This window comes from Ixodes scapularis, unplaced genomic scaffold (assembly GCF_016920785.2).
Source record: "Ixodes scapularis isolate PalLabHiFi unplaced genomic scaffold, ASM1692078v2 PGA_scaffold0__279_contigs__length_252992795, whole genome shotgun sequence".
NCBI classification, from domain to species: Eukaryota; Metazoa; Arthropoda; class Arachnida; order Ixodida; family Ixodidae; genus Ixodes; species Ixodes scapularis.
Window position 1 is genome coordinate 98210401 of NW_024609835.1, and position 26552 is coordinate 98236952.

General features: G+C 42.6%; 1 protein-coding gene across 1 annotated transcript in view; it reads right to left on the minus strand.

Annotated features, from left to right (window-relative positions):
- Positions 1-2734: 2734 nt before the first annotated feature.
- Positions 2735-26552, minus strand: part of LOC8052672 — a 208798-nt gene continuing 184980 nt past the window's right edge. Inside the window, exons 6-13 of the mRNA XM_042289203.1 lie at positions 23107-23348; positions 19240-19332; positions 17051-17194; positions 14165-14600; positions 11066-11167; positions 6981-7154; positions 5702-5762; positions 2735-3506 (exon numbers count right to left, since the gene is read on the minus strand). Coding sequence (XP_042145137.1) covers positions 5704-5762; positions 6981-7154; positions 11066-11167; positions 14165-14600; positions 17051-17194; positions 19240-19332; positions 23107-23348 — 1250 coding nt within the window. The 3' untranslated portion in view covers positions 2735-3506; positions 5702-5703. The remainder of the gene's footprint in view (positions 3507-5701; positions 5763-6980; positions 7155-11065; positions 11168-14164; positions 14601-17050; positions 17195-19239; positions 19333-23106; positions 23349-26552) is intronic.

The following is a 26552-nucleotide window of genomic DNA, read 5'->3' on the forward strand; positions in this document are numbered from 1 at the left end:
TTTTATTAAGAAATTTGTGCTAAGTTCTAATTTTTTTCTGAAAAACACAAAAATATATCAAAGTGGGAAATATGTTTCACATGGTACAGCCGCTGCTTAAAATATTATCAAACAATTAATTTTATCGTTCAAGAGAAAAACTGCAGGAGCCTAAGATAAGTTTTTTGTACCTCAGTGTACTCTCCTCTTTGTGAAAGCCATCTAGAAACGAAATTATTTGTTCCTTTAAAAAAGTGAAGCTCCGAAAGCTGCGTGGGAGACAGTTGCTTTTAGGAAACGGTGACCAAACTTCCAACTTCGACAAATACCGAAAAAGTTGCTTGCGGCGCATGTGCTTTTAACATATTCAGATTCATTTGATTGCTCGAAGCACCTGATTTGCAAGTTCGAAGGTGTCATATCTTGTTAACCTCTGATCATCATCAGATACCACAAGCCAGCCTCGCAAGTACAAAGGCCTGCGAACACTGTGCGAGGGAATGTTTCGAAAGAGTTGGTTTTGCAACACCAGATGGCACCAGTATATTGTTTGTTTTTGTTTTGACATGACTTTCGCAAGACGGTGGAACAGTACTGCGGTAGGAATTCGCCTTCACTTGAGCCCACTAGAGATCAAGCGTGGGGGTGAGGTATATGAACAGGTTAAGTGCATGCGAATAGGGAAGATAACGGAAGGTGTCACCGGCAGGGCCGCAGGCGGCTAATTGACGCTGGATTTTGTAGTTTTCCAACACGCTGTTTGGTAGCGTATCCGAAAGTGGCATTAGGCGCAAGAGCCCAATAACAGTCAGTAATTTGTGGTGGTACTCTTGGCATAAAAAAAGACGCGACTTCTTGCACCTCTATGTCCCAAGACTATTAAAAAGCTGAGTTTTGGAGAAGAAACAACCAAGCCGAGATGGTGTTTGCAAAAATATCGACTGGTCGAGTCAGGTTAAAGTGGCGTGGTTTTTTGTTGAAGACGCAAGTTATGCGGAAGGCAAGTTCGTCTGCTTCTCGCGCAGGGGGTAGCAATGACGTCAGAACGCCGAGCCCTGATTGGCTGATTGCGACCCCCTATCTGAGCGTCGTCTGCTCCTTTGCAACGTCGTCTGCTCGCAACGTCGTCTGCGTCTGTCTTACCTTGCCTGCGACTTTCGGAAGTGCAGAGGCCAGATTCACGAAACGATCTTACGCCAAAAATGTGCGTAAGACGAAACTTAAGAACAAATTCGTATTCACGAAACGAAATTTTCACAAGTTTCGCGCAGGTTACGACGAAATCCTACGGCAGCTCCGAAGCTGTCTTATGCACTTCTTACGATCAAATCAGCATGGCAGACAGCGTCGCGGTCACGACGACCCACGGACGTTTATTTTTCTACCTGCGCTTCTGACGCGTTCCGACTTCAAGCAGCAAGAAAAAATTAAGAAGTACTTGAAACAGACCACTACGAACAAGAACGCTGGATCCACGAACACCCGGGAAAAGGTCCAACGGCCATGATTCCACCGAACGCAACCAAACGAGCTGGGCAGTTAGGCCTAGCAGGCACTCGGCGACTCGGCGACCGTCTGCCCACGACCGGCTGGCGTGCTGAACGGAATGTGCCCGCGCGACCTTTGTGAACCCTTCCCGTCTTATACTTTGATCGCTGACCTCAATTTGAGATTAAGGGGTCAATTACTTCCTCTTGTTATCTCCTTGTTTCCCGAGGCAACGGTGACTCTCGCCGGTGAAAAAGCGGTGAATCTCCGACAGACACAGGAAAGGTAAAGCAGCCATCGCTTTGACTAGCAGACGTAAAGCAGACGATGCGCCAACCCGCCGACGCCGTTAAAGAGTGGGGGGTCTCGCCGCACACGAATGGAGCGAAAAAGTATATTTGGGAGGGAACTTGCGGACACTAACACGCTCACTCTCGGTTCTAAGCAAACAAACCTCGGCGCCCCGGGGCACCTCGCCAGTGAGTCCTTTAACTTCCCTCCTTGATGCGCGTCTGCTAGTTGTTAGACAAAAACAACGTACCGCTCGAGTTATTTCGTGTGCCCTCTCTTAAAGGTGAAGTCGGGTTCGCTTCTAAAGTCGCAGGACAGGTAGACAGACGCGGACGACGTTGCGAGCAGACGACGTTGCAAAGGAGCAGACGACGCTGAGATAGGGGGTCGCGATCAGCCAATCAGGGCTCGGCGTTCTGACGTCTCCGCTACTTCCTTTCTCATGCGCAGAAGACGAAAATGAGCCCACTTGCGAGGCGTATACCTGTGAGTGGTGTAATTCCTTCCATCAAAATGCAGTCGATTTCAAAACTGGTTACGTGTGAATTAAACCGCGACCCTTCCTTCTTCTTCCCGCCGTCCTCCCCGACAAAGATCCAGGTGTCATCACCTCTAGCGGGTAAACTGGCATTACGGACAAAGACACTGGTACCGTCAAGGCACGAAATGCGTACCGAGCGCAACTGTGCAACATCACCGCGAACCAACGAGCATTACATTCTGTCTTACAATTGCATTTGCCGCAGTAGTGCGATGGAGGAAATTTTTTGTGTAACATTCACTGCAAACTTAGCGTTGAATACTCACAAATGCTTACCTGAAAGGTGCAACAGAAAACAAAACAAACGCTTTGCTGTTATTATTTCAGTTGAAGGGCACGTTTTCCTTGAACACAGATTTGAGGTCACCTCTTCGGGCTGTAAGCTTGATTTTGTATTGGTAGCTTCACACGTGATGTGTTGGTATGCCATCAGGAAAGGACAACATTCTTGAGATTTTATTGTAGTTCAAATTTACAACACACATGATATGAATCGTATCACCCGCAACAATACGTCTAGAGGAGTTGGCATCATTCTAGAGAAATGTCAAAGGATCTTGCTACTTCGTAACGCATTCAATAATATCAATGGGATAAAATGGTAATAAAAACTACTTGTTTTTTTGTTTTTTTGTTTTTTTGCTTTTCACGACCTCGAAAATCCTTTTCAATCCGCGGTCATTCAACTCGTGGCACTATCACTGCACGCACGTCTCCATCTCATCGGTCCCGAACGGTTATAAAAATAATTCTCGACCATGAAACTACAAACGAAACGTCGAAACAACCAATAATTGGCATTTAGATAACAACGTAGCCACAACACAAAAATTAAATGGTTGTACGCTTGATTTGCCATCACCGGGTATATATTAACACACAATTCTCCGGGTTATAGATGCGCCTCGACTTTTTGTAAGCAAAACGTGGCGACAACGCGTGCCTGTACAGCGGGTACTATTCAGGCGTTCTTTTTCTTTAATAATGGTGTACAGGGTTAATGTCGCGCTCGAGGATTGAGATCGGCTATACTGCGTAATTTAATTAACCTTCAGACGAGAACTGAATTGCTAGTGTACAGGCGGGAAGGACACTGAGGGGGCGCGCGCAGAAAAACCAATACGAACTCCTTAACACGGGCAACCACGGTGCCATCATCTGTTCGGTTCTTGCTGCGAAGCAGATGAAAAGGCAGCAGAATCTGACACTGGAAAAAACAAACCGAAAATTAATGGATTTCTAAAATATTTATCTGGCTCTTAGAACTGGTGAAGAAGCCTGTACAACGTCCTACGGGCGTTACCCACGGCCGTTTGCTCACACACAACTTTATAATTCACCACGACGTCATTACCCGAGACTGGACACAAAAAAATAAAATATTTAAAGTGATAGAGATGTGAAAAGGGGGACAAACAGAATCCTCGAACTCCCCCAGCTTACGTCCTTTCTCTCTTCTCCCGTAAATTATTAGCCGCTTTTAGGACATGTAGTGTGCTTGCCAGTATAAATTTCAGTGCAAAATTGTAGATCAAGACCCTTTCAGAACCTAAATCAGCCTTTTAGGAAGACATACTGGTTCTGGCGTATAGAACAGAAAAAAGTTTAATAATGATCTTTACCGAAATTGCTTCACCTAGGAGGAAAGCAGTTGGCTCAGATTTTGAACCAAACTTCCTGTTTGTACACTCTTCAGGTATTTTTATGCGTGCACTTCCTTTGTCTTACATTCTTAATTAGAAAAACAAAAAAGTCAAAATAAAAACAAAAATATAAATATCTAAAAAAATCAGGCGCGGCCATTTTTTTAAAATTCTCATTACCTTATTTTCATAATACATACGCATTACCAGATACTCATACTACATGACTTTTCTTGTCTTACTTTCCTATGCACCCATAATTTTGCTCACATCATATAACATAATTAACACAAGAAAGGCTGCTCAAGAAATGCGTCACTTGTGCAAACATTAAACTTGGCAAAAATCAGCGAAAAAAGGTAGGAAACGTAGTAGAATACAGGAGACAGACAATATTCTGAACTCAAAGCTCAATATTTCATCCAGAAGAGAAAAACAGAGATAGCATGTATAAAACATGCACGTTCTCAAGGCGCAAGTACTCAAGGGAGCGTTGCGATGACTTCAGCTCATTGAAGCGTTTAAAAATTATAATTATTTTTCAGGTAGCGCTATTGAAGGCTTGCTCGCACAGTGGTCCCCCAAACCTTGTACATTAAATGCCTCGTAAATTTCTCTGGGGAGTTTTTCTTTATATCGGCCGATGATAGCGGTGCTAGCTAGAGTTCAATTGCAAGAACAAGGATGACAGTGTAAAGAAAGATGACCCCCCCCCCCCTCCCCCCCCCCCCCACCGTTGATTTAAGAGCCAGGTTATGCTCTCGTAGCCTATTTTTAATGCACCGTCTAGTCTGTCCTACATACGTTCTACCACATTTTAAGGGGATGCTGTACACTACGCAAGAGGTATGGAGCGCAAAAGGGGTAGCATGGTTTTTTTTTTCACTTTTGTCGAGAAAAGTAGTCCAAATTTAAGTGCCCTTTGAAACACATATGTGTTATTTCTTTAGTTCCGGAAAAACAACTTGATCTCCATATTGTTGGGTTACTTGTTTTAAGTTACGCGATACCTTGTGCAGGTAAGGAACCACTAACACCGGTTTCCTACCTTTTTCTCTGATTTTAGCCATGTTGAATGCTTAACAACTAGCCCACCCTTCACATAAAAGTAATAAGAACTGTATTATTCACCCTCTACTGATAATGAATTGTGATGGAATTCAATGTTCAAGTTTTAGGTATATAAATTTAGAAAACATCTTAACCAAGTTTTTTCAAGACAGTTCTTGCACATTGGTCATCTTGTGAATAATTAAATTTTCCAGTTATTTCATTTTCGTGAACATCTCAGTTAAAAAAAGTGCAACGAACAATTTAGCGCCCGAGAACGTATGAGTTATGAAAACAAATAAAGAGTAAATCTTTATTAACGAAGTGTCTAGCGTTACGTCTGACGTAACCCAAGTTACGTCCAAGTCTCCGCCTTCCCTAGGTTCACGGAGGAGAGAGAGGAAGGCGGGGGGGGGGGGGGGAGGTTTAGGTATACGCGTTTCAGTGCTCCGTCCGGACGGAACGCTAGCCACAGCGCTTTATTAATCATGAACTGTCGTGCCCGCGAAATATTGCTGAAACCCGCATTTTGCAGAATTTGGGAATTCTGGTGCCCACGAAAATGAGTCAAATACAATATTTCACTTTTCTTGTGTTGTTGCATTTCTACTGTAATTTTCCGAAAGACGTACTAATATCGTTTTTATTATTTCGGCCCGAGACTATTGTTAATATTATACAAGTATAAAGCGAAAAATAATCAACTCACTTTTAGGACTTCTGCGAAGCTGGCACCAGTTCCTCGTGTTTTTCTACTGGAACGGTCTTCTCTGAAATCACATAAACAAAACATCAGCTTGCTTGGGAGAAGATCGTGTTGGTTTAAGTCATGGATGAAGAAAGAATAAAACAATTAAAACAAAAAAAATTCAAGATGTGGTTGTGTGGTTCCTGTTTTAATTGTTTTATTCTTTCTTAAAACATCAACTCTTCAAGTTTTGACACGTGATTTCCTTCCATTCAAATCAAATGTTCTTAGAAGAGGTGTTGGTGTTACATGTGTTACCTCCTGTGTTACATCCCGAAAGGTAACAAAATAAATAACCAGTTTTCTAGTAATAATATACTTCATTACCGAACTCCCACCAGAACCGAATGTCAGAGATCAACATACATTTCGGACGGCTGGAAACCTCACCCCATCTTCTTTTCTTTATCCCCATCCCCTAAACCTGCTCTGTCCTGGAACTACTTGCTATGAAAATGATGAATTCTCTGAAACTTCTGAGTCTGAACGAAAGATTCGAAGCACTTTTCTTTATTCCGGCTGGACACGCGCTACACTTACTTTTCTTTGCCAACATAATTGCGACCCACCTTTACTGTTTTGTCATTATAAGACTGTGTAGTGGAGTAATCAGTGCTGCGTGAAGCACGTTAAAGGCCTCAGGTTAGCAGCCCTGGAGTGCGCTGGCTAAATATTTTGTCTACAAAAGGTTACACCGGACGTCATCTTTAGGCGCTTTTAGTGCTCACTGTCTAGGCTTTTGTACAACAAAGTTGTGTTTTGGTTTTGACAGATATGTGAATTCAATTCCGGATTCGGCGCGATTCGGCATAGTAGCACAAAACGCTAGAAGTAAGAAAATGACCGAAGGCATTTTCAACCTCCCTGAAATAAATTTTATGCGTAAACGCTAAAATATGCCAAGATAACTTCGGGGCTATATTAAGGGTTCCGTGTTTCCGGAGTTAACTTTTTCGTTTGCATAATCCACCCTTCTAAGTTTTTACATAATGCTAACTAAATAGAAATAATCGTTGTTTTAATTATGACTACATTTATGTTGTTGATAAAAAAGCAATCGCAGTTTATTTTCTGTCACAGGTTTTGAAAGCTCGTGTCTCAATATAAGTATCACAGCCGCTCACTTCCCTTTCTCATGTTCAAATGGAGGCCCAAAACGTATTCTAATCAATTGTCCCTCAACTGACTGAGCCCTTTCCTGTGAACCGAAGCACCCGTAACCACCGTGAACAGTGCTCACTTTTATCTTCCCGGGGTCGAATACTCGGGCTTCTGGGTCTGCTGTTGGACACTTGCGCTGGCCGGCGCTCGCTGTTTTCCGGGAAGAGCCTTTGCGGCACCTGGTTGCCTGGCCCGCTGTACTGACTGTTCGGAAGCTCTCGAAGGATGTCCACCAAAGCAGCCAACATAATATCTGCAACGGTGTTTTAAGAATCATTAAACAAAACGTTCGAGACCAATATCTTTGTTATTTCCACTTCGTCATGTGAACTAGCCGGTAAGTCAGAAGGAAAATACGATACTAAATTAGATGATAAGTCAAATTACGTAGCGCAATAAATCTTGCGTCCGGTTTTAGCCTTCTCTTTAAATGGTACAGCGCACGCAGTGTCCACCAAGCGGGGGTTTGACTGAAGAAGTTGGTTGATGTTGGAAAGTTGGAGGAAACCACGAACTGCTGCTGATTTTTTTTAGAAAGCTCTCCTTGCAGCTCACTTTGGGTACCATACATGCCACCGAACGATTAGATACGGATTTTGCGTGACAGTTTGTTATGGTATATATGTTGGCGCTCGAGATAAGATTCAATTACTGCGTCTGTTGTACGCTTACGAGTTTCGAGAACTCTGCATCATATGGTGTGACCAAACCGAGCTGTCAAACCAAACTATACTGCCCGATCAATATATGTAAGACGCTCTGATTTCTCTGCTTCGTTGACTGTAAAATTTGAAAACCTTGTTTATTTTCAGTGGAATGTCTAATGAAATTACCGATAAACGTGCAGAAATAGAAATTGCTGGCTTTTTTGTTATATGATTATAATAAGATAAACGGGCTGCCTGAATTTTAAAAAAAAATCATCCGGTAGCAGCTTCGTCATAGTTGCTGAAATCGTCCCACTTCTAATGCGCCTTTTAGTTAGTAATTTTTGGTGCAGTCCTTTACAAACCAACATTATATATACCGGCGTGACGGTTTTACATTCCGTTTTCACGTCTCGTTTTTGCCTCTTGCGTTGTCACCAAGTTACCCACGTCAAGAACGTCTTCTACGTTAAAACACAAATAGGCCAGTCGAGTTACACTTTGATATTAAAATAATTATTAAATATCAATCGCTGAGATCATGGCAGATTCACTGAGGCTGAGTGGGAATGAATTAGTGCGATTGTTTGACTAATATTTTCATTCTCGTAGTAAATATTTTCCTTCTCGCGGGGTTAATATCAGCTGAATGCTAACAGTGCCACTACCAGGTTAATTTGATGGACTTGGATGGCTATAGAACTTCACATCCGTAATTTTTTTACTGATACGGAGCTGAGGCTGAATGTTGAGCATTTGTTCCGGGTGCAGAAAATAGGGCACCCGTCTTGCAGAAATATTTAACCCAATTTGTTACGTAAAATATAATCTACTTTCAATAATAAATGTACATGACTTCTTTAATCTCACGCCCTTTTACTCGGCGGTCTTCTAAAACCATTTCGTCAATTTTTTTAATCTCTGGTTTAGTAGCGGTTCCTGAGCGTCCTGAGTGTCGTTCACCGCTTGCGTGTATGCGGATATAATAAATTCTAGAACCCAAAACCTGACGGCGGAAAATGAAGCAATTAACCCCCTTTTTGTGATTCCCAAAAACGTTTCAACCTCTCCGTCGAGGGTTGGTGCATGATGGCAGTTCGTGATGTTCTTACTAGTCTTGGAGCACGTATATTCAGTCAGCGGAAAAAAATAACGCACAAAACTTTCTTTAGTGAGCTGACGTAATGTGAACACTCCGCTTTAAAGACAAAATTTTCAAAAACCAAAGGTCGGTATATAACAGTTATTCCGAGAAAGAGCGGGTTAAGTGTCTACGTGCCTACTCCACCCCTGCTGGCACAAGAGAGAAAAAACATGAATTGGCGTAGAAAAAATTACTTAAACAATTGACATGAACAACCTTTGGATAGACAACTTATTTTTTATCGGTGTCCGTGTCAATAAACAAACAAGAGGGACACCGATCGAAGCCTTCGTGGTGTTGTGCTTTCAGGCCAAGCGTATCACGTAGCTCCTCCTCCCTAGTTCTGCATTTGATCTTCGTTAACAAACCGCAATGTTTCCTTTTTCTTTTTGGAAGGGTGAAGGGTGTGTTGGTTTTGAAGAAGCTCTGATAAATACTAAATCTTAGAGGCTGTGCTGTAAAATTGGATAGGAATGTTTTAGTTTACACAAGCTTACTTGCACTAGCGGGGCCCAAGCATACTAGTAGAACGCAACGGCAATGAAAAATAAGCTTTTTCGTCGCCGCGTAATGTAAAGTTAAGAAGGAATTGTTTTTTATTTCAGTCTCTGCAAAAGTTGGTGAAGTTGTGAGGATGTCATTGTGGACGTTGGCAACAATCCGATACACAGGATTTTGTCATGACGCCTTGCAATCCCCTCGCTGACAATATTTAAAGGCAGCAGCTACGGTGAACACGAGCACTGTGTGAGCTTTTCATTTGAGCTCGTTCTAACCAATGCTGTGAGATGAATTTTGGCAGTGGGTCGTGCCCAATCGCTGGAATTACGGAAATAACCGAAGTTGAACGATCTGTGGAACTCGGCGATTATCCTGTGCCTTGCCAACCCCAGCGCGTGTCTATGATATAGTTCGTATTATTCTCACAAAGGAATAGAGATTCAGCAATCAAACTCAAGTAGGAGTTGAGACTTTCTCTACATGTTCGCCACCAAAAGTTACCCGCTTTTCCCAGCAATGCACCACATGCCGGAGGCCATTGTTATAGAACTCCTCGTTTTGAGCGTTCAGGAATCGCTCCACTTCAGCAATCACTTGGTCGCCGTCTTCGAAATGCTTTCCTCTTATTTCGCCACACTGGAAGCGTCTGGGCCATTTAACCAAAGTGTCATAAACTGGGGCGTTGTCCCCGTACAACGCTCCCAGATTGGAATAAATATCCTTAACATTGCTTCCCTCCAAATGAAAAAAAAAAAGAAAAAAAAAAAAAAACGGATCACTGCATGTGCTTGGTACCGACGGGCGGTGCCATTTTTGTTTCGACTCCCTAGCGGCGTTTCCAGCTACTATAGCATGCGATGTTTATACTGTGCGGAAACTAGAGGGAAGCGCGCTCATGTTGATGCCTGTTTTGTTCCGTTATTTTTAATTTTTTGGGGCCGATAATATGAACTTCATGAACGCCAGGTGGCATTTAATCGGCTCCGGTTCACCTAGCCGCTTGTTCTGGCTGCAAGTTGGAGGGGAGAACGCTGCTAATTTTTCTCAAATATTTTTGCGATGGCCATAGTATGTAAAACAAAATGAACTGAGGCGTGCTTGGTAGATTATGAACGTGAAGGGTTAACTCTAAACGGTATTTATTGAGCGTACAAAAATTGTCTTGTACGCTCAATAAATACGTACAACGTACAAGAAGTCCCTTGTCTTCGAAGTATTTGACTTATCTAAAAATAATGAATAGACTTCTCTTGAACTCGAAAGAAACCGTAATCGAACAAAAGTAGCTCATCAAAACGAATGCAGTCCAATCGTTACTCGAGGCGTGACTCCGGCCGCGGGTCAGAGGCAGCGATTGCTTTCCTTATTCGTAAAAAAAGTGAGTGCGCCACGCAAGTCACGTGTAGGAGACGGTGCCCGTTTCTAAACAATAAGGTTTGTCGCCTAAGCTTTTCTTGCAGAAACATATCTCATTGGTCTAAAAGCAAACAAATCGTGGAGTCCTTGGGAACGTTTGTTGCTCATAATTTGGATTTGTAACCTCGCTCCATCATTATGACTGACAAGCATTGCGGACAGACTTTGGGGAGAAAAAGGCGTTCATAAAAAGTAGGCATGACTGTGCGAAAACGTCAACGAACATTCAAGTTTTTCCTCTCCGTGAAAATGGAAGATTGCTTGAATAAGTGATGACGCACAAGCTTCAGCGGCCGAATCAGTAAACGTCTGATCGACCACCAAAGTAACCTCAAATGTCACTTGCACACAAATTGAGGCTGGCAACTTTCAATCGCATTTTCGTGACAAATCACAAAAGGAATGCAAACAAATCACAGTAAAAAAAAACTGCTGCTACTTTGATAAAATACATACCTAAAACTTTTTTCTCTACTTCTCCAGAAAGTTTGTTTTGTGCCACTTCACTCTCGACGAAGTTCGCGAAACGGGCCAGAGCTTCTTCGGCACTCTGGTCCCCTGTGGAGAAAAGATAAAGAAACGAGCAAATTTTGCTAGTTAGAACTACCCACTAAACTGAATGATTGTTTCAGTAAAACAAAAGTCATATTCGGCAGTTTTACGTGCCAAACCAACAAAATGCATCTGATGATGGGGAACCAGCGGAGGACGTAAAACTGATTTGGACCACCTGGAAATCTTTTAACTCCAACCGAAATCTCGGTTCCGCCACGTCATCTCTGCGTTAATCCTCTGTAAATAATGCGAGCACCTCGGCCGTGATTCATATGTTCCACCTGGGGATTCACAGGACACCGGATTGTATTGGTGTGACCGAAGGGGTTGTTTCAGTGCAACAGAGATAATAACATATAACAACTAAAAAGAAAAAATGTGCCAATCTTTCATTCCTCCTTAAGTGCCTCGAATAAGGTTGTTGTTTTTACAGCGACGCTGAATATGACTCGTGGATTGGATATTTTCGTGTCGGCGTCCTCACGAAAAAAGAACCTCCAGCGTTTGAAGCGAAAAGTGCATACATCACGCGTGCAGTACACCAGCACAGCATTCGTTTCAATAAAAAACAGGCCCAAAACAAGCGTCCGAACAACATAATTGATGACAAGGCGCTCCGGATAACAATGCGAAGCACGTAGCGCGCACCGCATACGTTTCTCGGTAAAGATTACTATTGCGCAAGCTGCCGCGGCGACGACAGCTTGCAGCGTGGGGAGTGACGTCACTAGCCTTTCGTATATACAAGAACCCCCTATACTCCGTCTCATCTTACGACCGGACGCACCGGACGCCACGAGCTATCCTAGCCGATCCCGTTCTGTGGACACAGCCCGTGATACGCTTTCCGCGCGTCGCTGTGCCCCCTCTCTAAGGTCACGTGACACTTACACGGCCTTGGATTGGCTCCGATGGCTCGTAGCGTCCCCTGCGCTTGGAGGTAAGGTGAACCGGAGTATAGTAATCGATTTCATTGTTGTTGCTGCACCGCGATGAATAGGCCACGTATAGCTAGGGCTCCCGAGGAGCAGCGTGAACACTAGGAGTGGCAAAGGGAAAAGAAACGGCAATACGACCAGCGGCGGCGCGCTGCGACCGGCGGAGGCATTTGGTTTAGTGCAGTGGCCAAACGTTGCAGGTGATACCGCAGCTTCCCTGGCCAATCACCTTTACAATGTGGGTTGGAGCCACAGATTTTTTTAAAATTATTTTCTTCGGGAATACTTCCTTTTGATTGGAAACGCTCGGTGGTATTAATTCACAACTCGGGCAACCCTTGCATCGCGAAAAAAAAAAATTGTTGCTTTTTATTACTGTATAGCTTTCTTTAATGTCTGAAATCTGATCTCACAAGCATTTTTTATTTACTTGAGTAAACAAGTATGCCCCGAGCAACACACATTTTTGAAAGGCACGCCTGTAGTAAACTATCCTGTGTTCTTTTGACAGAGATAGTTGTAAAACGAACAACAAAGCCATAGTGGTTACGCATTCTTTCGAGCAAATATTATGTCGATTTTGTTTATTCGTAATCGTTTACACGGCTGAAACAGTGTTAGCGCAATATAGTTATGTGGGCATGCCACGTTTGGAGCACTATTAAAAAAATTAAAAGGGTTCAATACGCTTCTTTGAAATTTTGTAAAATCTTCTACATTAGAATATAATCACGTGTAGTTAAACGAACCCCTAAAGATTTATTCACCTCGTATGGTAGAAAGGTTTGTACTCCTGCCTTATGCATTACGTCTTAAATTGTACACGGCCCTGATTGCTGTCCCAAAGTAGTAAAACAGCAGAAACTAAATAGGCACCATATTTAGCACAAAAATGTGCACATAATTATGATGCAGAGTGTAGCGGATTCGTGAAGAAAATAGTTCTCGATCATACACCTACATTTTAACTTTTGAGAACACTACCATATATTCTATGTTAAAACATGAATTTCATGTGCTTCTATGCTGACAGTATACTATATTCTTACACAATATCACATTCATCATCATAACCAAAGAAATCTGAAATAAAAAAACTCCTACGATAATAGTATTTGCGGAGCACGCGCCTTGTGATCGAGTGGATGCAATAATATATTTTCAAAATATTGTATGTCTTTTCCTGTGTTCGTGTTTCCTGAGTTTTGGGTATGAAAATCAAATCTAGTTACTAGCCGTTAACTTAATTTACGTTTTTGTTTGCGCTAGCTGAGATATTGCAGATTACGAAAAGCAGGACAACCTCCTCCCCAAAGTCCTTCACTCTTTGCACTTTAGTATCGAACGCTGGAGAGGAGTCCTGTGGAGAAGAGGAATCCGCCAATCATGGCAACCAGAGAGCTTTGTGCGGGAGGCTTGTCCTGCATTTTTCGCAACCTGCAGCAGTCTAACACATGAGGTAGGATGAATTTTTCAGAGTGGGTGTCGATTCCTCAGTCAGAACCTATGCGCAAAAAATTAATGTCAAACATATATCGTGGATTTGACACAGCGCACAAGAAAAATATATAACTGGTGTATTTTATATAACATCTTCAAGTTTAATTTAGAGTAATCTAAAACATAACAGTGACACATCACTAAAGTAAAAAAAAATTATAATTTCTTCACTAACCACAGGTTGCCGACTTGTTACATCTATGTTTTTGCTAGTTTGTAAGAAGACACACATATATGCAGTTTATCAGATAGCACGGAAGGCTGTCATCGCGCTACCGAAGCAGTATTTTAATGTTATGTGTTGTGTACGGTAGTTGCGGCACCAACAAGTTTGGTTTCAAAGTGACAGTCTGTTTTGCCAGTTAAATGTCACTAAGGATACAAATATTTAACCCTCAATATTACGTGAACAGTCGTTAGGGGCTTTTCATCAGAACATTTACCTTCACAATTATGGCAGCAGTCCAGGCACAGCGGATACCGCTCACAGTGCAATGATTATTCCAAACTTTTCAATTAAAATGTCGCCTTTGGTGGCTCCACGTGAAGCGTCCGTTCTGACCTTTAATTATGCTGTGCGCGAACATGTCCTTGGCGAGCCAGTAGATGATCTCCTCCAGGGTGTATTCGTCATAGAGCGACGTGGCCCCCTTCAGCTTTTTGAGGATGCTGACGACGTCGGCCTCCGGCTGTGACCTCGGCGGGACCCTCTCTTCCGTCATCCGGTCCAAGTCCACCGGCGTAAACTTTCCCGACGACGTCACCTTGTTGCCGCTTGCCTTGCCGACGTCACCCTGTCCAACTCTGCTGATGGGGGCCGTATTCTTCAGCGACGGCGCCGCCGTGCTTGACGGCCGGTCTGCCGCAGTGTGCAGCTTGCTCTGCGTCGCCTTTTGCGGCTTTATAGATTGCTGATTTGCGGAGGCAGCCTTGGCAGAGATGTGAGAGTTCGGAGGCAGCACCGTCTCCTTGGCGCCCAAGACGTCGTTCATTCGATGCTGTAGCGGACGGAAGTAAAAGCAAACGAGTGAGTCGTGATCCCAGCGTACACAAGGTTAGCCTTTGAGCAATCTTTGTCTAACAAATTGCAGAAAAACTTCACAAAACATGCTTCTCTGACAGATCTTTGTCCCTCTGATTTAATCAAAGATTTTTGTTTTTTCTGACTGGCGACGAAATTACTTGCTCGCCTAGAAAAAGAAACCAATCAAAAGCTTTGAAGTATAGGATGCAAGCCGGAGTAGAAATTATGAAAATTATGTTTCTACATGTTATAAATCCGCTTTGCATTACAATATTCAACATATTTTATGAGAAGATATAATACTTTCGCGATGTGCCATGGCTTTAGCTCGAAGTCACTACCATCCTCGGTCGACATTAGGGTAGGTGGAAAACTGATTGTAATGCACACTGAGTGAAAGATTTGTAAGTATTTATTTGAACATATTAAAAGCTCACAACACAGCTGCCTTTTTAGCGTTGAAAAAAAAAAGTATAACTGAAATAGAGCAGTATAGTCATACGCGGAGAATCTAGAGATTAAATGCCAATTCCAAAACGACAAATTAAAAAAAAAGATCGCCGTTTTTTTCGTTATTTTTTTACAATGAAATAATATTTGGTACGATTACTTTATTGTAACAAAATGTGACTTAAAAACGAGTAGTAAACTGCGCTTTCGGCGTTATGAGTAAACTAAAAAAAAAGCGCAGATTTCAAGCTTCAGAATTCGCTTTATCTCAGTACTACCATAGCCTTTTTTATTCTTCAAAGTCTGTCAATTCCCTGATGGAGGTATAGAGCGCCCGGGCGCTGGAAGAAGGTGACAAGCAGCGCCAAATGGTTATCGATATGCTAGCGCAGAGCCACTTGTCCCTCACCCCACGCCAAGCGGCGGCCTGCGGCCACTGCGCAAAACACATCTGCGTTTGGATGTTTGCCTTACCTCGGAGATCATAGCCCTACCTCAGGCGCAGTCAGCACGGGGAGGGGGCACGTTAATTGCCGAACGCTCAAGGCACAGGATGTTAACTTTTCAACCGCAAAAGAAACCAAAAAAAAAAATGAAGCGCGTTCATGTCTTCTGATTTTATCGCAGCGGCACTTTTGGCGCTGCTTGAGCGGGCCCTTTGCCTAGTCGGCGTTGCCCCTGCGCGCTCCCTCTTCATTGTTCCTTTTTTTTCTCTTTACAGCGGTCAGATACTTTCGCGATTTGATGGGCTTAGTAAAATAGAGGAGGCTGTTGTACTACGCTGCCCAGCTGAAGTGCAGGTGCTGATGATTAGTCAAAGGTTTTGTTTCTGGAGTGTATTTTTCGAGTATGAACTAGGGCTTCTACTTAAAATAGGTATAGTTGCATCGAAAAGCACGTTAACATCGTTTCTGGACGCTTGGCGATGAAGACGCTTCTATGCGGTTTTATTCGACTTCACTTTTTTGCACGTGCTGTCACCGGTAAAATCAGAGCATTATGCTCCTAGCGGAATTACCATACTTAGAATAAGTAGAAATGGTGAACATTCCATTTAGGGTCAAATTTCTTCGTCGTGTTGCTTTCGTTTTTTTGTAACGTTTCATGCTGACTGAACGGACCAAAGTTTAAGCCTACTTTGGGCATGTTAGGTCTATTTCAGAGATTTATTTTACATTTGCCCGAGTGAAATTACGCCTCAGATGTTTTTTCACGGTATTAACATTTACTTTTGTGCACCAGTTAAGTTGAATTCGAACTGTACGTACACGCAGAAACCGTCCTGCACAATGTTCGATCCAAAAAGTAACCCGAGCAGATTCCGCGTCGCTTAGTGGTGCTTACGATGATTACCGGTCCCAGAAGCTTCACCAACTAAACACGGGTACAAGATTTGGTGAAATTAAGCCAGGACCCGTTTGCTGGAAGCGATTTTAGATTAACACAGTGACAAAGCCGACTGACCGTATGTATTCTAAGTAGATTCAAAAATGTTGTAAATATTTTTGCGTGAATACGAGCTCAAGCACGGGCTAATAGAATCGTATCAATCGCAGTAAATACGCTTAATCATATATGTGAAATTACAATGTATGGATTAAATTATATTAATGAAAAAACTCTTTGACATTCCCCTGAATGGTTATAAAGACAACTTTATTAGCCCTCAGAAAAGGTGTTAACGGCACGAACGGTAGTGTTGCTCCGTAACATCCAATGTAAATTAAACATATGTTGAAGAAGGATTTAGTGCTCAATAACTAATAGGGAGATACCCTTTGAACTAACATAAAACATACTGAACAAAAAAAGAAACTAAAAATTGTTCATAAGCCTTTTTTGCACCCCAGCCAAACAAAGTAACGTATCAAGACCAGCCCTTTATTGTGCCCATGCTGTATCGATGGCGCTTGAGCGGCTTCCCCAGCCCTGAGCGCTCCATCACTGTACAAGAAAGAGTGCGGGACTATTCACCTTGAACACGGACTCATCTTTCTTCTTCATGTTGATGGCTTCACGCAACTCCTGAATCCTGCGCAGTTTTTCTTGTTGCGCACGGATGTAATTCATCTCCGCCTTGACGTCTTGCAGATACACAATGGCTTCTTCCCGAGTCATCTGCAGAAGACGTGCAAGTAGACCGTGTGTTTGTACTGTTTCGTGAGAAAAGAGGGGTCGGAGAGCACACTCACGAGGGGCTTGTATTAAACGGCTTCGCCTTAACATTGAGTCCATCAAGTGCACTGACTGCGGTGCTTCCTGGTGCTTCCGAAACACAAGCCGAAAATCGTAGAGCCCATCAACCTCACGTGAAGATGGAGGACCAGCGAAGATATTATCTTTACGACAACTTAACGGCAACTTTACAAAAACATTACGACAACTATACGACATCTAGACGATTTACATATGATTGCAATGAACAAACTTACCCTACTTTCTTTTTTAAATGTCTTTATTTAATTCTTTGTGAATACAGTGATCATTGCCTTATGGTCACTTATGAGCACATTATAAACCCAATTGTTTCGAAGCACATCTCGAGGACAATTTGTTTCCGAATGAGCCGAGGTCTCTCTATCTGCATCGCGGAAGCGAAAGAAAAGAAGGTTAGATGGGCGCGTTTTGCCCTCAGTCTCGTCACAGCGCACTCTTAGCTGAAATAAGTCGGTGACTATAGATGATAACAAGGGATCAGGACCTCACTATCTAATAATGACAAGGAAGAATGACTCACGCGGGTTGCCTGTTCTTTTTATTTATAGTAGGCACGACCCATCGGAACGAAGGATCGCCGTTTAGACGGGAGTTCTTTGTTAACGTCCATGGACGCATTTCTTTCCAGATCCTAGCACATAACAGATTCGCTGCAAAACAATCGGCAGCTGAAGACAAGCCTCATTATCTCGGTGAAGTGTAAACCGGACGACTAAAGGAAGCCGCGATACCTCCTTTCTCAAATACCTTTGTAATTCAAAGATATTTGAGTTTGAGCACCTACGTATCCTTGCTTCGGCTCCGTGCATTTTATCACGTTGAACGGGATACATACATGTTTTAAAATACTCTTGCACGCAACTGACAACTATACAAATGACAGGTTGACACAAAGTATTTGAGAGCTATAACCCATGTTTTGTAACCGTTCCTTTGAATTCCTAGCGCCGGCACTGCAGTTCCTTTTCTGTTCTTGTTTCATACGCTTGTACATTCGCAGATCACACGAGCTTTCCTCCCGAAAGACTCTGAGTCATCCAACGCCTTAGCTGCCTTCACTGCTCCGATAATGATATTTTTGTTCGCATCCTGACACAACGCCCAGAGTGTTTGGATGCTCGTCGTGCTCTGCCGGTAAATTTCCCCATTAAATTTCCCCACAAGAGACCATATTCGAGTGTGCTGTTCACAGCGCTTGCTCAGAACGAACTCGCATTTACGGGCTGCTAAGACAGGCGATTTTGGTGATGTGGAATGCACATTGCAGTAGAACTGCGGAAGTTCGCCATCAGTACACGTTCAGCAGCCGCGGAATCAGCTATGGCCACCATTGAATACTCCAAATTAGAATTAACAATCCTACATAAGATACCATCGTGTTCCCGACTGGCTCCATCCACTGTCGCCGTAGAATTCAGAGCTCTCTAGTTGACTTTTTGGCCTCAACCTACCTCAACGATACACTGTAGCTGCTTCCTTCTAAACAAAGTTCAGTCTACTTTATGAACCTTCCTTTCTTTTCGTTTTTTTTTTCAATTCGTTTTATATTACCTTTCACCCACCATTCTCCCCTTTTTATCTATATCTCAATATACTTCGATACAAGGAGTTTGGCAGTTCACCAGACCAACCTCTCCTCTTTTTCTCTCAACGGTCCCCTTCCCCTTTTAAGATAAAAGTGAAATCGGTGAACCGTCCCTTTCTGGTATTTATCATTTTGTCTTTGCATTATTCTCAAAGACAAATATTGCAAACTTGCATGTATATTGCATAATAGTTAAAATCAGGCGGAGGCGTCATGAACGTCGATAGAAATGAATGCGAAACTCTTTCCGAGGACACGTGGCATCAATTCCTGGAAAGTTAAAGATATAAAAAACAATGTGCCACGATCGTTGTTTGAAACATTTTGCGCGTTTACAACAATAAAAAAGTATTCGGCATACCATTCCCTGGCGGAGTAGTTCTTCCACGGCAAGGGCGACGCCCTCCTCGTCGCCAGTTCTCAGGATGTACTCGGCGAGGTCGGTAGGAGTGTACTGCACAAACGTTCATTGGGAGTGCACGATTTAAAAATAAGTGACGAAATCTTTGTTCTTTAATATCAAATTAAAAAAGACACCAGCTAAAAGACTTCTGTTTCTTAGAAACAATAAGAATTTAAAAAAAATATATATGTGGTCATGGCTGTTGGCTACACTCCACCTCAAGATTTTGCGATAAAAGCATACCATTTGCCTACAGAAATTAACATCTTCCATGCCTTTTATACAAAATTTAAAAAAAAATTGTTTTTCTGTTTGTTTGTTTTTTCTCTCAAACCTATGTGCCCCTATTCTCCTGTAGCAGGGGTAAAGGAGTAAGTTCAAAGAGCGTGACGTGGCTGACCATCATGTCGTCGGGGTATTTGGTCGGTGAGAAAAGGAACCTAGGAACTGCTCAAATCTCAGCATGGGAGCATCTGACGTCGAGCTCTTACAGCTTTTCTTTTATTCAGAAGTTTGGTGATATGAGATAAATATTGTAAAAGTGCTCCTTAAGGTGAAAACGTTACACCTATGTTTTACGCTTGGTTGTACAGACCCTTTGATCGGGCCGTTGTTAATGAGGATTTTGGATTTATAAAATTTTGAACGTTTTCTATGAAAATGCAGAAAATATGTTTTACGGCACAGCTCGAATATTAAACAATTACGCGTTTCGTTTCTGTCATGCATCCGACATAACCTTTGTGAAAACTGATAGGTTGAAAGTATGCTACTAATTTGGCATTTTTATTACATATTTCAGAATTTGTCCTCCATTGATATATAAGTTTGCTAATAGTATATTAAATTCACATTTCAGTATGTGCAGCTGAGTCGCCAGACTGAATCGATGCCCCAAGTGTACGATTTAACATAGAGTACACTAAACTTATATTGAATGTATACCTGAAAAATGTAGGTGTTTATTTTGTTTTTAGTGGAAAACATTAAATGAAAAATCAGTATGCTCCTCGTATATTGTTTTATTGGAAAGGGGTGGGGCTTGGGGTAATACGACAACACATCTTGAAAGAATTCATTCAGAAATATCTTAGCAATAGTCATGTTTGCCAAGCAAACAAATAGATTTGTTCTATGAACCGCACAAGTGAACCTTTACATTTCGTCAAATGGGCCGGCAAAGGTAATAGAGGAAGTTCCTAGTTACAGCGGCCATAATATATTTTCGAATGAAGTAGTCAGAATACGCACGCCAAAATAATTCGGCATATCTAGCTGCAGTTTACCAAAGTAAAAGGGCGATAATATTGAACTGTAGTTTACAACCTTCCGTAAAATTTCACATATCATAATATTGTACAATACAGGTGAAAAACAGTGCCTGTGGCTATAGCTTTTCAGTGGGTGCGCCAACCCTAACTCCGCTCTCTTGTCTCTTACGCTGTGAAAAATATGCCTAGCATGCGGTGAAATCTAGCAGAGTTTCTGAACAGCAAGATTGATTAAAAATTAAAACAGCCCAAGGACACGGACAAGAACAAGAAGGTAGACGAACAAGGCGCTGACTTACAACTAAAGTTTGTTCGTGCTAACATCAAGTACAAATACTGAGCGTCATGACAAACAAACAAAGATAAAAAAAAAGATAAAAAACATGTAATGGACGCCACGTGCTCCTTAGCCACCGTTATGCGCTGTCACTGTGTGTCGAGAAAACAACATTCCTTTTCGGATAAACATATGGAAGGAGTGCTGACGCAGTTTTCCCCCAATTTTCCAATTTCCCGCGCCTCAATGATTTCTCGAGCGAGCTTGTCCTTATATTCTTTCTAATCACTTCACACTTGTCGAAGACGGGAGTGCAGCAGCAGTCACGACAGTGCAGGCCAAGGTGACCTGACACAACTCTAGAAACGTTATACTTGTGTTCTCGCAGGCGATCATTGAGGCAGCGCCCGGTTTGCCCGACGTATCTCCTGCCGCACGACAGGGGAATAAAGTACACCACTATCTCCACACAGTTCACGAATCGGTCGTGGTGTTTTTTGGTGCAACCCTGCTTTTCTTTAGAACAGGGGTTCACTTTTCTGCACAGCCCAGACAGCTTTTCCGGAGCCGAAAAGACCACATCAACACCAACCCTTCGGCCAACTTTCTTTAGGTTGTGCGAGATCTTGTGCAGGTATGGCAAAACGGTGATGTGTTGTTTTTTTTTCGGCTCCGGAAAAGCTGTCTGGGCTGTGCAGAAAAGTGAACCCCTATTCTAAAGAAAAGCAGGGTTGCACCAAAAAACACCACGACCGATTCGTGAACTGCGTGGAGAGAGTGGTGTACTCTATTCCTTCTCGTGCGGCAGGAGATACGTCGGGCAAACGGGGCGCTGCCTCAATGATCGCCTGCGAGAACACAAGTATAACGTTTCTAGAGTTGTGTCAGGTCACCTTGGCCTGCACTGTCGTGACTGCTGCTGCACTCCCGTTTTCGACAAGTGTGAAGTGATTAGGAAGAATAAGGACAAGCTCACTCGAGAAATCATTGAGGCGCGGGAAATTGGAAAATTGGGGGAAAACTGCGTCAGCGCTCCTTCCATATGTTTATCCGAAAAGGAATGTTGCTTTCTCGACACAAAGTGACAGCGCATAACGGTGGCTAAGGAGCACGTGGCGTCCATTACATGTCTTTTACCTTTGTTTGTTTGTCATGACGTTCAGTATTTGTACTTGATGTTAGCACGAATAAACTTTAGTTGTAAGTCAGCGCCTTGTTCGTCTACCTTCTTGTTCTTATCCGTGTCCTTGCGCTGTTTTAATTTTTAATCATGAAATACCAACTAGCCCGAACTTCCACGTTAGTCAGCAAGATTGAATATAACGTATCCGTTGCCACCTAAGACGCCTAACATGACTCCCAAGGGAATTAACCTTACTAAGCATAGGTCTTGTTTTGTTTTCTGACAAAGGACGTGCGTCAGTGGTGATGAGTGTTAGCTTCTTGATAAACGCTTCATGTGCTAATGAGCGGCCCTCCTACAGGCAGCTGTTCTGTTCTATGGTACCCAATAAAAGTAATAAAATTACATTTAAACGATTACTTTTTCGGTAATTTTGTAATCATTTGAATACATTTATTAAAAAGTAATCTAAAAAGTAATTTGATTACTTTTGAAAGTTCTGAAATTACTTGGAACCATTACTATTTCTTCCTCCTCTTTCTTCGTTTGTACTTCGTTTGTACCAGTTCCTCCCAAGGAATATTGGAACCAAGTCTTCTACGTAAGGATGGTTTACTAGAAGTGGTAGATTAAGGACGCAAGTAGTCTATGGTTCCGTGATTCTAATTCAATAATAGGCACTACAAAAAACCCGTTCTGATCCGGCAAAAAAAAAAATTGGTTTTGAAAATTTTAAGTAATCAGAACAGTAAGGGTTACGACGTCTTCAAGTAACGGCCAAATAATTTTCTGTTTCAAGTAATCATGTAATCTACTTGAATACCTCTTAACCAAGAGAAATTGTAATTGTAATTGATTACTTCTTTTTTTTCGTTTAAAAAAAGAAAAAAAGCGGCGTGTACAAGACTCGAACTTGTTCCATTCGCTGTACGTGCACCTATATGTTGTAATCAAATTAGTTGTTTGGATCTAACGGAGAAGTATTACGCCGACAAAAACGATGCGATTGACGGCGGACAATTATTGTAAGTCACTTTGTAACATAAAGTTATATGTAGAAGCGTACAAAATTATGTTCGGTGTCTTGCAGCCATTTTTTATAGCATTTGTGACTCGTTTTTAATGATTCAACAGAAAAACTAGGGTATACTGACGTCTCCACGATCAGGCTCCTCATTGACCCAAGGGTAGTTGAAGTTCTTCTTCTGGCTCGCGTGCCCGGTCTCTCCGGGTCGAAGGGCGTTCGAGTCCTCCACCTTGCTCTCGTGAATGCCCAAGGCGGGCACGTCCACCTGAGTTTTAGACACGCTGCGAGGACGCTCGCCTGGACCGCGCTGCTCCAGCTGGGAGCTTTGCTTGACGTTGGCCAGCGTGGCGCCGGACTTGGCGTCCTTCACTGCGGCCAAAGCACAAATAAAGAATCGAGACTCACATACCGAGTGCCACTCTTCGTCCTGGCGTATATCCAACACATATCCAACAAGTAAATACTTGTCTTGTAGTGTTTTGTTATGCCAATCGACAGAGATTGCTGATCAAATCAGTAGGAGCTAAACTATACGTGTTTTGAACGAAGTATATTAAAAAACATAGAAAAATTATTCCTATTAGTCGAACCAATGACTAAGTTTTGTATGCAAACACTCAAACTAAATACTAAGAAGCGTTTGCCATAATGACGTGGAGCGATCTAGGAACTAAAAGAAACAAAACGATTAAACAGTCAGTGAATATTTAAGGGAAATTTCAGTCAAAATTTCGCGGTCACTTGGAAGATAAATAGTACTATTGTGAAGGGCAACTGACTTAAAGTATTATTAAAGTTTTACCGCAATACCCTCAGGGACAGGCTACCAAATTCTTTCTGCAGGCTAGAGATTTTCCACTTTCGAGCAAATTACTTGGTGGGAGAAAAAAGCAAGTACATGGTGCCCCTGTAATGTTTTGTTGTCACGTTTTATTTCACAGTTTCTGTTACGTGCCAATAATTTTTAAGGTCTCAGGCAGGAGCCTCGTTTAATACTTTTATTACTTTATTTAATCACCTTGCCAGCATCAAAGAATAGTGCCTAGTATGCTTCCGGTCACCTGAACATCCTTCGGTGTAGGTTAGAAAATGGAAACTTCAGCTAAACGTTTTACTAACGTGCTTCCGTATCTTTATATATCCTGCGATTATTATTAAATTTAGTACATTCACAAGCAAGCAACTACATCGACTATAACATATGAAAGCTTTGACGCCGCGATACGACAAGTACACAGACGTGGAAACTCAATGAATTTCAGAAAGTGTGAGAGCCCTCTTAATTTTGAAACACCTGATGCGGGAGTTGAAAGAGCCTTCATTAAGCCTTTATAAGAAATTTTTGAAATAATCAAATTTATTTTTGCCGACTTAAATTAAAGTTTCACACTCAGACAATGGCCGAAACACTCGATCCTATATGGCTCGTTTTAGTCTCTCGTGTCTTGTTTCAGCTATGTCATGGGTTTTAAAATCAGACTGCGGAAAATGTAGCGGAAAATGCCAATTCGGTATTTCTGAAAAACTCACAAAATTACGACAACATAACAGCGACACCCAAAACAAATTTACCTGCAAAAGTTCTAGCCGATAATGTCAGTTAAAAGTCGCTGTATTAAGCACAAGCACCAAAATCAAACGCTCTATCTCAGCCCTCCCTGGCTACGCCTCTGGGTAAAGCCTATGCTGCTATCGAAGTCGCTACTTTATGACAATCGACAAAACTTCCGAATTCGCCTCCAACCCTTCGGACCAAAACCTCCAAATTTTTTTTTTCTACATTTTTTTTTTTTTTTCATTTTTACGCGACGTCATTTTGCCAATCTCAGTGGTTTTAGTTCGAAGGTGCGGCTGCGCACTTGAACGCCTGCTCACTGCAGCACATTTCGTTCGCATTAGAAATCTGGGGAAACAGTATTGCGTTTTAGTATTCCGCATTCGAGCGAACGCAAGCGCAGTGTTTGTGTTAGCGTTGCGTGTTACTCACTGCTCCTGCGCGGAGCCCGAAGTTGCTATCATGGATTGGCGCATGGCGACGACGAGCATGATCAGCGCGGAGCACTCAACTTTAAGGCACACGCACAGTGCTTGCGTTTGCTTTTACACGCAATACTAGAACTGTTTAGTAACGTACAATCCCCCACCGACTGTAGCGCTATATTAAGACATTAAAGAGTATTGTTCGCATTCAGAAATCGCTGTTCGCGAGCCTTAATTGCGATCAGTTCCGCCGTGCTTGTTGAGCAGAAGAATCGGGAGACCCTCACTAAAGCGCTTCCCGTTTCCGCCGCTTGAGGGCGAGCAACGAGCTGGAATCGCAAATAGCGTTGTCCCTCCCGGAAACAGGATCGTGACACTCACCAACGGTCGTAATAAAGCTAAGTAAATCGCCGGGTATTCGACGTGCAGCCCGTCCTTTTTACGAGATTTCATCGCACTCTTTTTCCGTTTTTCTCGGTCAAGCTCCCCGCATCTAAAGACCGTAACCTTTCGGCAGGCTACGCGGACCCGTGAAAATCGGGCGATCACGCAACGCAGTACTTCCGCCCAAGCCTATTTCCGGATTTATCTTTCGTCAAAGGTTCTGTTGGGGGGGGCACACCGGGACGTCCACCGGAAATTCCGCCCTTCTAAATCCCTTCGCCCCGCGAGAAATCCAGGCTCGTCGTGCCTTGCGCTATACTCTGTGTGACCTTGCCATGGACCGCAGCGAACGTTACAAGCCGTCCCAGTCAATCCAGCGCTGTGAACGTACTTCGTTACAGCACGCTCCGCGCGTCGCTGTATTCATTCTGGAGGTCACATGACATTAAAAGAGCATTGGGATTTGCTTCGATGGATTGTAGGGTTTCCTGCGGTCCGTCGTTAGACGAGAAACGGAATATAATGAGTTCGCGCTCTTCATATGCTTCAGTTTTATCAGGCGTTCTGCAAGGTTCTGTTCCTGGACCACTCTTATTCTTGGTCTTCATCAATGATATCATTCGTGGCATCCCTGAAAAGCTACTGTTGTTTTCGGACGATGCCGATTTGCACACAGAAGTCAGCAATAAGAATAGCCAAATCGAAATAAATTATTGTCCTGACAAAATTAACGTCTATTGGTTAACCTGGCAATTATCACTGAATCCGATAAAAAAGCGGGTATATGCACATCACTCGCAAGAGTAAAACGTTATCCTTTCAGTACTCGTTGGGGCATAATGTACTTTTAGAAGTTTTATCAAACAAATACTTAGGAGTCATCATCAGCAAGGACTTACTTTGGAACGATCACATCAATTATATAGCACGCAAGGCGCCATCGAAGATTTGGTACCTTCGTAGGAATTTGAAACATTGTAGTGTAGACTTAAAATTAACAGCTTATAAAACTTTTGTTAGATCTGCACTCACTTGAGTACGCGGCTATTATATGGAACCTCACACTACGCATAACATCTCTTTACTTGAAAACGTACAAAGAGCACTTCGTTTTATTTTTAATAAATACAATTGCCAGGAATCTCTTGCGTCTTGGCGAAGGTGCAGGTGCACTGGTGGTCCCTCCAGTTGGCCTATTCCAGGCTTAAA